The 13,955-nt window shown below is 55.2% G+C and overlaps 2 protein-coding genes across 3 annotated transcripts in view; both read left to right on the top strand.

The window, feature by feature from the left end:
• The first annotated feature begins 3,297 nt into the window (after positions 1-3,297).
• TMEM59L (transmembrane protein 59 like) lies at positions 3,298-8,429 on the top strand. Of its 2 annotated transcripts, XM_006199044.4 has the most exons (8): positions 3,298-3,563; positions 4,483-4,636; positions 4,721-4,824; positions 5,954-6,106; positions 6,705-6,807; positions 7,178-7,295; positions 7,396-7,513; positions 7,763-8,429. In XM_006199044.4, the coding sequence occupies exons 1-8, from the start codon at positions 3,387-3,389 to the stop codon at positions 7,889-7,891; spliced, it is 1,056 nt and encodes a 351-aa protein (XP_006199106.2). In that variant the 5' UTR covers positions 3,298-3,386; the 3' UTR covers positions 7,892-8,429. The 2 variants fall into 2 exon arrangements, with proteins under 2 accessions (XP_006199106.2, XP_015090497.2); XM_015235011.3 differs by lacking the exon at positions 5,954-6,106 and having other exon boundaries at positions 3,307-3,563.
• A 4,931-nt stretch (positions 8,430-13,360) lies between these two features.
• KLHL26 (kelch like family member 26) overlaps positions 13,361-13,955 on the top strand; it is a 35,860-nt gene continuing 35,265 nt past the window's right edge. The window contains exon 1 of the mRNA XM_072947344.1: positions 13,361-13,450. The gene's annotated coding sequence lies outside the window, so the exon portion shown is untranslated. The remainder of the gene's footprint in view (positions 13,451-13,955) is intronic.

The raw sequence follows: 13,955 nt of genomic DNA, 5'->3' as shown, positions 1-13,955 counted from the left end.
GAACACTTGAAAAATGAAAGGATGGAGAATTCTTAGTCTCTCCAAGTAGCAAGAAAACTCAGTACCAGTGAATCATGCTGTGTGGTGTCCAAGCCAGGCTCATGTCTCTTGACTTGCTATTTGATCCAAGATGGTAGCCACCCCTCTCTGGTCCTTACCTGTAAAAGGGTATGGATCATTTGCCCAGCCCCGCCCTGGAGCATTCCCTCTGCCCTCTGCCCTCTGGGTGACCTTTACTTCATAGACTTTAAGGAAAGAGATTTGTTGTCTAGGTGCACCCTTCTCTGCCCTTGGTTCTCCCAGTGGCTTAACCCCTTCCTCCTCAGTCCCACCACCTATTGTGCAGGAAGGGGAACCAGCATTGATGGAACTTCTGACAAATATTGACTCAAGTTCTTGAACATGGCTGGGAATGTACTGAGGGGACAGACGGAGGGAGGGCACCATACTGGCTGGAGGAGGAGCTCCTCCTTAGTCTTGCACACTTTGCACCTAAGGATTATGTTGGGGGAGACCCTCCAGCCCAGCTCCCTGCATAATTTCAGGGCATTGGGTGGATATAGGGAGGGGGCAGTGGTAACAGGGTCCCACAAGGGGTGAGGAGGGCACAGAGCTGCCCCTCCTATGCTGAGACCCCCATTGTCAGGGCTCCTCCGTATGGGATTAGCTGACTTTTATTCCAGGCCAGTGTTCTGAGGAAGTGAGAATAAAGATGGGCTGGTCTGGACATGGGCTTGGGGCAGCAGAACCCAGGTTCAGGATCTGTATACAGAAGAAGGGGCTTTATCATTTCCATCCTGGAGGTTGAGCCTGGGGAGATGGGTTGCCTGGATCCCAGACTTTGTGCAGTCTGTATATTAAAAATCTGGTCCCCATAGGCATCGGAGGGGGAACTTCAGGAATGCAAAGTTGCCTATGTCCAGGTCAGGGCCAGTGTTCACCGGGTCATGGAGAGTTCCATGCCCCTCTGCACCCTGGAGAACCTTGGATGTCTGGGTTCCAGGAGGCGCCAGCCATGTTGGGGGTAACAACTGTGCCCCTTCCCCCACCACTGTCAGCAAACGCCGGCGCCATGGTGCCTAGCCTGCTCCCCAGCCTGTACCCGGCTTGGGGGTGGGGGTCAGCGGGGTCGCGGCGAGGGCGGCAAGGGACAAAGGGCGCTTGTCCGATGCCCGCCCTAACCTCGGCAGCGGCTTCCCGGACGCCCGGCCCGCCTCTGATTCACGTCCAGGCGGGCCGCAGCGCCCCCCGCCTGCAGCCCCAGCCGGGCCGCCCCGGGGGGTAGGAAGTAGAGGGGGGGCGAGGGGCGGCGCCGAGTCAACTTTCCCTCTTAAGCCCCGAAGGAATGTCGGCGGATTTCCTGAAACCCGACCCCGGCCGCCCGCCGGCCCGCCCTCCCCTCACCTGGACCTGATCCCTCGGGAATGGCAGGAGGGGCGCGGGGGCTCACCTGGGGGGCCGGGGTCAAGTCCTCCTTCCGCTCCCGCTCCAGGCGGCCTCTTGGAGCGGAAAGGGGGGTGGGTGGCAGGCGATCAAACCTTCTCACTCCTTCTCCCTGGCGACCTAGGCCAGTATCCCAAGTCCTCTGGCCTCAGTTTCCCCTTCCGCTTTTAAAAGGGCACGGGTGTCCTTCCTTCCCTGTTGAGCTTTAAGAGGCGCCTGATTCCCCTGACGTCCCTCCTCCCAGTCTTGGCAGGGTTCTGCCCACCTCTTCTTGCTTCTCTTGCTTGTCACCTGGGCCGACGCCCTTTGCCACCCTAAGCCTCAGTTTCCTCGTCTGTAAATTGGACAAGGGCTACCACTACTTCCTTGTAGCGTTGTTACAAGAAAATACTTGGGGACTGTTTTGTTTGGAATGAATGAAGAAAATTAATTGTGGAAGGCTTCAGCGCGCGGAGCTCTGGAATTGACATGTGTGGGCTTGAATCCTGGCTCTGCAGAGGAGTCCTGGGGACTAAGTTTCCCACCTGTGAAATGGGGGACAGTATTGGTCATAACCAACGGCTGTTTCCCAAAGCGCAGGTCTGGCGCGCGGTGAGTTAGACGCGGGGTTCTTTGGCTCTCGCGCAAACCACAGGCTGGAGGCCCTCGCTGCAGGGTCGCGGCGGCCTAGCCCGGGAGGGGCGGGGCGGGGCGGGGGAGGGGCCGCGCGAGGATCCAGATGTTCAGGGTCCGCCAGGCACAGCCGCGCCTGATTAAGCCACGTGGGGGCTGGCCGAGGCCGCGGAGATGAAAGCGCGGCGGCCTGCCGGGGGAGGGGGCGCGCTAGGCTCTCCCTCCTCGTCCCCTCTTCTTTGGCCGGAACCTGCGGCGCCCTCTGACCGGCGGACCCCGAGCGGCTGCCGCCTTGTCTGCGGGGGCGGAGCACGGAGCATGGATGGAAGAAGTGCAGGCGACAGGCACCTGCGCGGGGAACCCCAGGGAGTGGGGGATCATTTTTGCAGAGGACACAGGCTTAGAAGAGCGCCGCCACTCCCGTGCCTGCCGGAGAGGAAACTAGGGGACCTCCTAACCCAAGATTCATGGGGCTACACTGTCACCCTGGAGTGAAGCAGTTATGGAAGCCAGAAGTGCCCCTGTTTGCCCCCAAGTTTTCCCACAGGATTTAGAAATTTTAGCAGTACTCCATCGCCCCATCAGCACCTCTGTGTCCCTCCCACTCAGCCTCAGGCTGAGGGACCCCCAGTCTGGGGAGCAGGGTCCAGATACCCCAGGTCTGTGGATCAGGGCTTGGTCAGAGTGAGGAGAGGGTGGGGGAACTCTGGAGGGTCCCAGAGGGCTTCCTAAAGGAGGAAAACTGCCCTCAAGTTACCATTCTTCTGATTTGGATATCAAAGGAGATGATGCCACAGACCTTCTCAAGGCCTTCTCTAATCAGCCCTGCGACCCTCACGACCCTCCATCTCCACTCTCTGGCTGGGCTCCAGCCTGCCCACCACCCTCCTACCTTTTCCAACAAGCTCGTCCCCTCCTAAGGCCCTTGCTGTTTCCTCTGCCTCGATTGCCCTCCTCGCGGGGCCAGCTCGAACGTCGCCTCTAGGAGGCCTTCCCTGATCCCCCCTGAAATAGATCTCTCCTCCATTCTACCACTCTGCTTTTGGCCCCTAGAGATGACTGAGATTCCCTCCTCCATGGATACGAAGGAGGTGTCATGGCATTCCCGAGATGGGACAGATGGCAGGAGCCACAATCCACCTGCCTCGCCCCGCCTGCACCCCGACGGTGCGGCAGCGCCACTCCCCCGCCCGTTCTCCGCATCCCCCACCCCCACTTCCCAGGCTGCCTCGCTCGGGTGACGTCAGCGACCTGGTCCCCGCCGCCGCCGCCGCATCCTCCGCGCCTGCCAGGAGCCGGAGTCCCTCGCGCCCCTCGCGCCTGGCCTGGCCATGGCTTCCGTCACGCTGATGCCGCTCTTGCTGCTGCTGCTGCTGCTGCTGCTGCTGCAGCCTCCGCCCGCCACCCCCGCGCCGCCTGCCCGCGACCCCTTCGCCCCGCAGCTTGGGGACACGCAGAGCTGCCAGCTGCGGTGCCGAGACCGCTACCCTAGACCGCAGCCCCCTCAGGTGAAGCGTATGCAGCGCCAGCTAGAGGACCCGAGATCTCTCCGATGGGGGAGGGGTTGAGGATGCAATTTCCTCCTTTGAGAGTAGAGACAGGGATTCCTCGGAGAGAAAAGGGGTCAGGGAAGGAGGATTCTCCAGTGGGGGTGGGACCCTTTGGTGGGGGAAGGGCTGGAGTTCCTTTGACAGGAGCAAGGGCAGGGGACGGGGTCCCCCCGATGGGGATGAGCATGTTCCTTCTGCGGGGGAGGGGCCGTGGGGTCCCTCCGATGAGGATTTGAAGATGAGGGTCCTTCCGATGAATGCGGGGCTGGGGGAGTTCCTACAAGCCTGGGGCAGGGAGGGGACTGAGGCTCCTGATGCCACCTCATGGGCTCTGGCTTCACTCTGCTGCGCAAGGACCTTTGGGGAGCCCAACCCCCACCTCCCTCAGGCCTGACAGTCCCCTTCTCCTCCCCCTCCACCCAAGCACCTTCCACCCCTCCTTCCTAGCCCCCTCAGAGCTACTAGCCCCCACTGATAGCCTTACTGCCCCCCACCCAAGTCAGATCCCAATCTTCTTAGGCCTGAATGATGACAAAAACTCCTCCTCTGAGCCCCTCCTCCTTCTTCAGGCCTGAGAACCCCTCTCAACCTCCCCCTTCTTCCCTGGAGTCTTGCGGGGGGGGGTACTTCCCTTCATCTTCCTCAGTTTTCCAACCATTACCCGAACCCAGTGACCTCCAGTGTTTATCTGCGGTATAAAGCCCCCCCTCCTCAGAGCTAAGAGCTCCTACTAATATTTTTAGCCTCCTCACCAACCTCGTCCCAACCTCCCTAGACCTGGGGGGAAACCAAATCTTGAACCTCCTCCCCTGAGGGCTTCCCATGCTGAATTCCTCCTGCTCCTCCCCTGGCCTGAACCCTACACCTCTGCTTCCAGGAGGAGCTGGAGAATTACCCCACTGAGTCTCTGAATGCGCATGACAGGGCTGTCCTGATCAGCGCTTGCGAGCGAGGCTGCCGCCTCTTCTCCATCTGCCGATTTGTGGCCAGGAGCTCCAAGCCCAATGCCACCCAGGCTGAGTGTGAAGCAGGTGAGGGCTGGCTGGGTGGGGCAGGGTGGGGAGAGGTGGCCTGGGAAGGGCTGTCCCCGAGTCACTCCCTCGTGTCCCCTGCAGCCTGTGTGGAGGCCTATGTGAAGGCGACTGAGCAGCAGGCCTGCAGCGAGGGCTGCTGGAGCCAGAACCCAGAGCCAGAGCCTGAGCTGGAGTCGGAGCAGAAGGTGGGCGCCTTCCCACCTGTGGCCCCAGGCCCATCTCCCCCTCTACCTGCCCCAATCTGCACTCATATCCAGAGTCTCCCAGGCTCTCCATTCCATTCCAAGCTTACTGGGTGTCCTTGATTAAGCCATATCACATCTCAAGCCTCAACTGTATCTCTGTGACTGGGAAATACTCCCTCTGCACCACCCCCCATCTCCCCCAGCACAGCCACCCTTTACACTATGTATCAAGCATGTAGCCTGGTCCAGCCTGCCCCAAATTTCTCATGCCACCCTGAGGCACCTGAGACCGTGCCACCCCTGTTTCATGCCCACACAGCTACTGCCCAAGGTCACACAGTTAGGGTTGTGCAGAAGTGGGATTTAAAATCAATGCCACCAGGGCTTGTGGCCGCCCTTCATCTCACTCATCTTCAGTGCCACAAGAGCTGACCTCCATGCCAGTTACTGGCCTAAGCACATTCCTTGTGAGGAACAGGTTGGGGGCCAATGTTGTGAGGGGGCCGGGGGCTCAGAATGGAGGTTCAGGGAGGAGCAGCCTCCCAAGCACACACATAACACCCCTCTCCTCACCCCAGGGAAAAAGAACAATTGCTCACTTATAATAATCCATGAGTGAGTCTAGACAACGCTGCATTGGGGAAACTGAGGCACAGAAAATCATTCATCATCATCATTACAGCCAGAAACCTATACACTGGGCTTCCCTAGAAAGCCCTTTCCTCTCTTCACTCATTTTCCTCCATCTCCTCTAGGCCTTCACTGTTCATCAAAGCTCAGTGCACTATCATTCCTGCCTGCTCAAAGTTCTCTCCTGAAACTATCAAAATAAGAATAATGATGATGACTACATTTTTAATAATAGCAGCAACTGCAAATTAGGCACCTGTGCCATTGTCTAATTGAAATCTCATGCAACCCTATGAGGGAAGAGAATCATCCCAATCTTAGGGCTCAGAGAGGGCGATCCACTTTCCCAAAGGTGCACAGCCCTGTGTGCATTGTATGAAGCCCTGTTGCCCCAAACCCCTTAGTGAATTTTGATCACAGTGAATTCTCCCACCTCCCCTCCCACTGGTTAACGCCCTACATTGGTGACATTTCTGTGCCTTGGGCCTCCCCTTGGCAGAGAAAGGTCCTGGAAGCTCCGAGTGGGGCCCTCTCGCTCCTGGACTTGTTTTCCACCCTCTGCAATGATCTTGTCAACTCGGCCCAGGGCTTCGTCTCCTCCACTTGGACATACTACCTGCAGACTGACAATGGGAAGGTGGTGGTGTTCCAGGTGAGGGATCTGGCAGAGGCCACACCAGAGTACTGGTTGGGTGGTCAGGGTAAAAAGGTGGGATGCATTGGTTCTTGACTCATGGGATGCAAAGTCCACAGGTAGGCAAGTTTCAGGCACAGCTGGATCTAGGGGTAGAGTGTCTCACTCCACCCCTTGACTCTGCTGTCCTTTGTGGTAGCCTCATTCCCAGGCAAGTGCTTCCATCCTCACAGCAGGGTGGATGCCTGAGGCTCTAGACTACAACCTGTCTGAGGTATTAACTAAACTGAGATGTACTCCTATTGGCCCTGGCTGGGTCATGTGATGGCCTCTCAGCCAATCCCTGTAATTCTGTTGGCTTGCCCTTAATCAGGTTCCTACTTCAGGAGCTGGAGGATGGGGTCAAGACAAATCCAGGGTCCACAATAGCAGGCAACAGCTCCCCTGACATCACAGCCTACAGCCCCACAGAGGGTATCCTCTTTATCCCCAGTGGAACTAGGTGCCAGCTGGCCATGGGACAATATAGTCCACACAGGGCACAGAGAGATGTCTCCTAGGGCTAAGATGGTGCCTTTCTAAAGGGCTTCTCTGTGCTGTCTTGTTCCTGGCCCAGACCCAGCCTGTGGTAGAGAGCCTGGGGCATGAGGGGGCCCATCTGCAGCGAGTGGAGGTGACCTGGCGGGGATCCCACCCTGAGGCCTTGGAGGTGCATGTTGGTAAGGTCCAAGCCTAGACCAGTGTTCCTTCCACAGGTGGCTCCACTGCTGCAAGGGCTCTTCCTGGCAAATGAACTCTCAAGGATTGGGATTTCCATCTCTAAACTCCTGGGGTTCCATGGTCCATGTCCCAGGGTTCCATGGTCCATCTCTCTGGGTTCCATGATCCATCTCCCTGGGTTCCATAGTTCATCTCTCAGGATTCTTTGGTCCATCTCCCAGGGGTCCATGGTACATCTGTCAGGGTTCTGATCTATTCCAGAACTCCATGCCCCATTGCCCCAGGGCTTGGCCATTTTCTCCTCTCCATGGCTGCTTTCATCTCTTGGCAAAGGCCTGGAGGCTGCTGAGAGGTGACCTATTCTCTCAGACCCTGTAGGCCCTTTGGACAAGGTCAGAAAGGCCAAAATTCGAGTCAAGACCAGCAGCAAGGCCAAGGTGGAGTCTGATGAGCTGCAGGACAACGACTTCCTCAGTTGCATGTCCCGGTGGGTGGCAGAACCCTGGGGGTGGGGTTGGGGTGGGGCCAGAGAGGAGGGTCTCTCTCACCCCACTAGGGCCACTGAACGTGCCTGCTGGGTGGGGCAGGCGCTCGGGGCTTCCTCGCTGGATCCTGGCCTGCTGTCTCTTCCTCTCTGTGCTGGTGATGCTGTGGCTGAGCTGCTCTACTCTGGTGACCGCACCCGGCCAGCACCTCAAGTTTCAGGTGGGCGGGGCCATTGGGCAGGGCCAAGTGGAGGGATGGCAGGAGAGCAGCTCCATAGTCTGGGTAGGGCCACCCCCTTCCAAGGAGGCAGGGACCCCTGACTTGCTGAGTGACATTAGGCAAGTTTCTTTACTCCTTTACGAAAAGGTGGAAACAACACCCACCCTTAGTAGAGAGGACCTGAGATCGGGGCGGGATCCCTAGCTCGGGGACTCATAGACCACCCTCCCTCTCTTCCTCCTCCTGCAGCCCCTGACTCTGGAGCAGCACAAGGGCTTTATGGTAGAGCCAGACTGGCCCCTGTACCCTCCCCCATCGCACGCCTTTGGGGATAGCCCCCCACCCTACAAGCTGAAGCTGGACCTGACCAAGCTGTAGGACTGGGGCTCCATTGCCAAGGACTGGGGCTTCTCTGGCCTCACTTGCCCTTTGCCTAGGAGTCCAGGCCAGGGCAGAACCATCCTTAGGCTCCTCCTTCCCTAAATTCTTCTCTCCCCAGCCCTGCCCCCACTCCCTGGATCCTGGGGTTTCCATGGCCCTGCTGAGGGTGCAGGGTCTGGCCTTAGTTCTCTCTGCCCCCTTCCCCCAGAGCATTACTTTTGTCTTCTATCGTTACTTTTGTCTTCTATTGTATAGCTTCTTGAGAATTGGAACCCCTTCTGTGCTGCCTATCTCCTTCCTCCTCTCTCCCCTCTCTGGGGGTCTGAGGCCGCAGGGGAGCCGCCTTGTGCTAGGGCTTCCCCTTTTCTCCCCGCCCCACCTGTGGAGATCTAGCCCCATGAGAGGACAGGACTAGAGGATGCTCGGAGGCAGGAGGCGGTGGGTAGCTTCATGCTGGCGGTGTGGATGAGCCTGGAGTTGCAGCACGGGGGTTGGGAGGAATAAACCCTGTATATGAAAAAAAGTCTGGGACTGAGCCTGCTTCTGTTGGTCTTTTTGTTTGCCCCTTGGGGAGTGGCCTGAGCATGACCATGACCCCTGCCCACCAGGCCCTTTCTGAGATGGGGGAAGGCCCCGGGAACTCCTTGAGGCTTGAGTGGTGCAAAACAGGTGCCATCTGGAAGGACAGTCTCTGCTACCCAGCCCACATCACTATCCTAACTGGGGGAGTCTCTGGAGAAGTGACTTGTGCCACCTGCCTGGCCTGTGTGGGTCAGTGCCCTTTCCTGGGCCCACATGTCCCTCCTGTGAAATGGACAGGTCACTTCTTGAAAAGGACATTTGTTAATTTTGTCACCACTTGGCTTCCATCCTCCTTTCTTTTGGGAATGGAGCTCTGCCCCGTTGAAGGCTGGAGGCAACCTCAGGCCCCTTCCCACAAGTTCTCTCCCCTTCCCTACCCAAGGGGCCCAGACTTGGCATTCTTTCCCTGCACTTTGCATTCAAAAGGAGTCTTGCAAGACAGAAGCAGCCCAGGCCTGACCCCTGATGAGGCCACAGCCATGGCACTCCATCCTTCCTGTCCATTCTGCAGACTCCCCAAGATCCTTCTGATAAATCTTTTAGTTAAGTCAGCTGGAGTCATTTCTGTTGCTGGCAACCAGAGATGCCTGGCTGGTGGGGGCCACATCTGGAAGAGTTTTGGATGTGGCCCATGATGGCCAGTGGGACAGAGGTTTCCTGGGGCTGATGGAGGCTTGTGGGTGATGGATGGGTGTTTGGGGGAAGGTGAGTTTGAGAGCTGAGTGGGACTAGTTGTCTGCCCCTCCACCCTTCACCCACCTTATATCCCTGGAGGTTGATTCACCTGGGCCCTCAGCCTTCTGCGAGAGTCAGCCGCAGGGGGCCACCAGCAGGAGGTGGAAGGAAGAAGTCGAGGGGCTTCTCTCCCCATTTCCCTCCCTACATCCCCCAACCCAAGGCCATAGCTCCACCAAGTGAGCCTTCAGCTCCCTGCTGTTGCCCATCCTACATGCTTTACCACCCCATGTCAGTTACCCAATTCTGCTACACCTTTGCGAGTAGCCCCTTTATTACCACTCTCCTGAATCATCCATTCTGAGTGCCTCCTGCTCCCTACCAGGACCCTGCCTGATATGAACATCAGGACTCAACATAAAGGCAATTTAGACTCCCAGGGGTTTCTTCTGGGCCCAGCGTGGGGTTTTGGAGTAGTCCCTAGGAACATTGTCAGGGAATAAGAGCTGGGCAGAGGCGAGAATCAACGGCAGGCCAGTGCTGCCCAGTAGAACTTTCCATGACGACGGAAACATTCTATATGTGCCACTCCCAGCTGCATGGTTTTACAGAGCCCTTGCAAAGTGGCCAGTGTGACTTAAGGACTGTGTTTCTCATTTTCTTTAGCTTGAGTTGTTGTACATTTAAGGTTTTTCCTCTACTTTTTTTGTGGTGGTAAAAAATATGCATCACATAAAATTTGCCGTTTTTGCCAACAATTCAGTGGTATTAGGTACATCCACAATGGTGTGCAATGATCACTACTGTTAATTTAAATGGTGACCATAATTCCTCAGCCTAGCTCAAAGGGGACCTTGGCTGTCATTTCCCTTGCATACCCGCCCTGCCCCAGTCTCTCCATTGCAGTGGTTCTAGACACATGGGTGGCGTCTTGATTCTTCTCTGTCCTCACTCTACCTTATCCCATCAGCAGGACCTGTCCTCTTAGCCTCCAGACCACAAGCTTCTCTGTATCTCCATGGCAACAACCAAGATCCAAGCTACCACTAATTCTCGCCCAACGAATGTGCTCGTCTCCTCTTGGGGATCCCTGTTTTCCCTCCAGCCACCTTCCAGCTTCATGCAGCAACTGGGGAGCTATTGGTATAAAGCAAATCTGATCCTAGACATTACCCACTACTGAGGTTTAGTGCTGCCACGAGGAGCCCAAATATCCACAGGAACCAACAAGGCCCCCAGGATTTGGTCTAATTAACATTTCCAGAGGGGAGGATATAGCTCAGTGGTAGAGTGCATGCTTAGCATGCACGAGGTCCTGGGTTTAATCCTTAGAACCCCCAAATACATACATACATACGTACATACCGAATTACCTCTCCTCCCAAATAATAAAGTACAACTATTAACATCTCCAGATACTTCTATGGAGGCTTTGCCCCTTGCCCACTATGCTCCAGCCACATGGAATCTTTTTGGATTCCTCAAGCCCACCTTGTTTCTTCTAGCCCCAGGGCCTTTGCACGTGCATTTCCCTTAGCCAGGAACTCCCTCGAAGCCCTGCTCTATCCAAGTTCTCAACAAAAAGGGCTCTTCCTCAGCCAAAGACATCCCTGCCACCCTGGACTGGGCCAGCATCCCCTGTCATATCAATGTTCAGCTCCCTGTTCGTCTTCCCTGTGCTTACCACATTTACAGTTTTTTTTTTTAAAAAAACAACAATCATTTTATTTGCTCACCATTCTGTGGGTACATGATTTTTTCATTCACGTGTCCAGTACCTGTACTAATATAGCTCAAACACCTGGTGCTGGCCAGAACACTCAGTGCAATTGTAGTTGATGAATAATTATTTGTTTCAATGTTGGCTTCCTTTAACATAGTTTTATAAGCTCCATGAGGGCAGCTCCCAAAGGTCTCATGTGACCTGGCATGGAGGTTATCAGTAATTATTTTTACCTGGCTGTCTCCCTGCTTCTCTGTCAGACCTCAGAAGCAGCTTCACTTGGTCAAGTCCATTCCCTACATGGGATCTGACCTTGTCCCTCACCAGCAGGCTCCCTGTTGCCCACAGATACCACCTAATTTCCTCTGCTTTCCGTTTAAGGGCTTTTAATTCCCCTTGCTAAGCTGGCAGCCACCTCTCTTGTTATGTCCCTCCCACCTTTTGGTCTGAAGACATAGTGGGCTTCATCCTCACTGTTTTCTGCAGTCACATCAATGGCCCAACCTTCAGATCTTTGTTATAGCTGTTCTTTCTGCTCAGAATGCCATCACAGACCTGGTAGGACTCTACCTGGCACTCATCACTCTCTTCTTTCTTTCTAATAGAATTCTGGTTTGGTTTGATCAAACCTATGTGGCTCAGGGGAAGTTGAGCAGCATAACTCAAGCCTCCTGGGGTATCGGTGGGATTTACTGGGAGAGAGACATCCCCTGGGATTGCTGAGCTGTGAGGATGTGAGTCTGAAGCTGCCAAGGGCTGTTTGTCACTATGACAACAGAGTCTGCTGGAGGATGGAGAGAGAGAATGTCTTCACGCCATTGCTGGAAGTCCTGGATCAAGCTGTGCCTGAAGCCATAATGTCCCTTGATTTTTAGCTTAAGCCAATTTGTGTTGGGCTCCTTGGAACTTGTGACTGATTCCTCTCTCTTTGTCTTCTCTCCCCTCTCTCAAGACTGAGCTGCAAGGGCAGAGAGTTTGCTTCTTTGCTGCTGTGTGTCTACTGTATTAATTCTTGAAGCCCTGGTGACCAGCCCAGGGCTGGGCCCAGAGTGGACGTCTCATAGATGAAAAATGTATAATGCCAGATGGTGCGGGTAGAAACCATGAGCACTACACTATTGGTGTATGGAGATGAGAGAGGAGTTCCCTCCAACCAGGTGGTGAGTGATGTCTGCCTGGAAGAGGCGGCAGCTGACTTGGACTTTGAAGGATGGGTAGAATCCATGAAGAAGGGAGAGTGTTCCAGGTTCATGGATGTGTGTGTTGGAGGGATGTGTGTGCATTCAGAGAAAAATAATGCCTGTTCACATCAACTGCCCTTCTAAAGGCTTCATGGGGGAGGGGTCCCAAGTGCCAAGTGAAGACTATTCTGGAGTCTCAGGAGAGAGGGGGACATTTGCCTCCATCCAGGGCTCCTCCCAGGGCCAGGGACCTGCAGAGCGGACCCACAGATGAGTCCTGACTTGCTGCAGCTCTCTGAGCCTCAGTTTCCTCATCTGCCCCCAGATCTATGAGCCATCTGGGAACCACCCTCTGTCGTCTTCCCTCCACCTTCCTCTTGCACCCCATTGTAGACCTGGTGAAGGGTGGGTGGGTAGCTGGTGTCATGGCAACAGGCAGGAGCTCCCACATGTCCGGACAGCGAGGGTTGCCATGGCAACTGGCGGTCCTGGTTCCCTGGCAACAAGCCTGAGTTCTGAGACTAGGGGTGGGAAGGGAAGGAGGGAGGTGTCTCTGGAGACTCTCTGTAAATGCTTGGAGGGCAGGATGGAGACTCATAGCTTTCCCTCCTGTGGGGGGATGTTTAGGCCAGATCCCAGCTGGGGGTTGCTCAGGTCCCTGCTCAGGGCCAGCAGGGAAGCTGAAGCCTCTAGGGATCCTGGGTCACATGACACTGCCCACCACACTCTTCACACCCAGCCTACCGGGCTCCATGTGGCTTCTGGCATGCTCCCTCCTCAGGATTCCCATACAGTCTGTTGCCTCTGGTTAGAAGTCTCTGCTCTTTTCCTGGCCAGCTCTTCAACTTGAATGTCCTTCCTTGACCTCCTGGCTCAGCCCAGACCCCTTAAATCACTACACCCCAACTGAAGCCTTTATCATGTTGACAATTAAGTTATTGCTTCTTTGCTTGTGTGATGATTGGTTTAATAAATGTTCCCTCTGCCAGATGCGACACTGTAGCAGTCTCGGTCACAGCTGTGTCCCACACACTGAGGAGGCTGTTCTCAATACATCTTTGTCAACACTCTCTCTGTTAACTCCAAGCCTTGCCCACATTCCCCCAGCCAGTGTGGTCTTGTCCCTGACCCTCAGGCTCTTTCTGGCACCTAGCTTGGGCCATACATATTATCCACCTAAAATGTTCAGGAACATTCTGGGCCCTTCCACAATGTTCTGGAATGTCCCAGAACACCCTAGAACATTCTGTCTCCTGCCTTTATTAAAGCTGAGACATCATCTCCTCAAAGAGGCTCTCTCTAACCTCCTGGCTAAAGCACTCCTTCCCTTTTTGGTGTCATCCCCTGGCCTTTGTGGCAACTATCACCATCTGGAAAGGTCTTGGCCATTGATTGGTTTGTATATCTCAGGTTTGTCCTCCCCATTAGGGGAATATTCTGGAACATGAGGGGCAGGAATCGTGTCTGGTGTGCTTACATTGAATCCCTACTCCCTGGTGTATAGCAGGTGCATAATAAATGTTTGTTGATTGAATGGAAGGATGAAGTGATGAGATCAGGAGGTGGTGATGAGCTCCAGGGTAGGACAGGTCTGACACTGTCCTGCTGGAACTTTGGGTGAGTTCCTTACCTCTCTGAGCCCCAGGGATTTTCTTTTCAGTTGAGGTGTAATTTACAAACAGCAACGAGAACCCATTTTTCCTGTATAGCTCTGTGACCCAAATGCAGGGCACTCCCAGCCCCCAGGGCTCCCGTGAGCTCCCTTTCAGTCACCTCCCAGAGGCAGCCCCAGGTCTAACCTCTATCTCCTTGGCTCCATCTGACCTGTTTCATTTTTGTTTAATCAACCTGCTTTAAGGAGGCAAAAGTTACATTTAATAATGCAAACATTTTAAGTGCT

This window comes from Vicugna pacos, chromosome 22 (assembly GCF_048564905.1).
Source record: "Vicugna pacos chromosome 22, VicPac4, whole genome shotgun sequence".
NCBI lineage: Eukaryota > Metazoa > Chordata > Mammalia > Artiodactyla > Camelidae > Vicugna > Vicugna pacos.
Note: the sequence above shows the minus strand (reverse complement) of the source record. Positions and strands in the feature narration are given on the sequence as shown.

Excerpts from the sequence above, each read along its gene's own strand:
- TMEM59L (XM_006199044.4), top strand. The coding sequence starts at position 3,387 with ATGGCTTCCGTCACGCTGATGCCGCTCTTGCTGCTGCTGCTGCTGCTG. Across the intron at positions 6,107-6,704 it reads GGAAGGTGGTGGTGTTCCAG|ACCCAGCCTGTGGTAGAGAG; the intron begins GTGAGGGATCTG and ends TTCCTGGCCCAG. Across the intron at positions 7,514-7,762 it reads GCCAGCACCTCAAGTTTCAG|CCCCTGACTCTGGAGCAGCA; the intron begins GTGGGCGGGGCC and ends CTCCTCCTGCAG.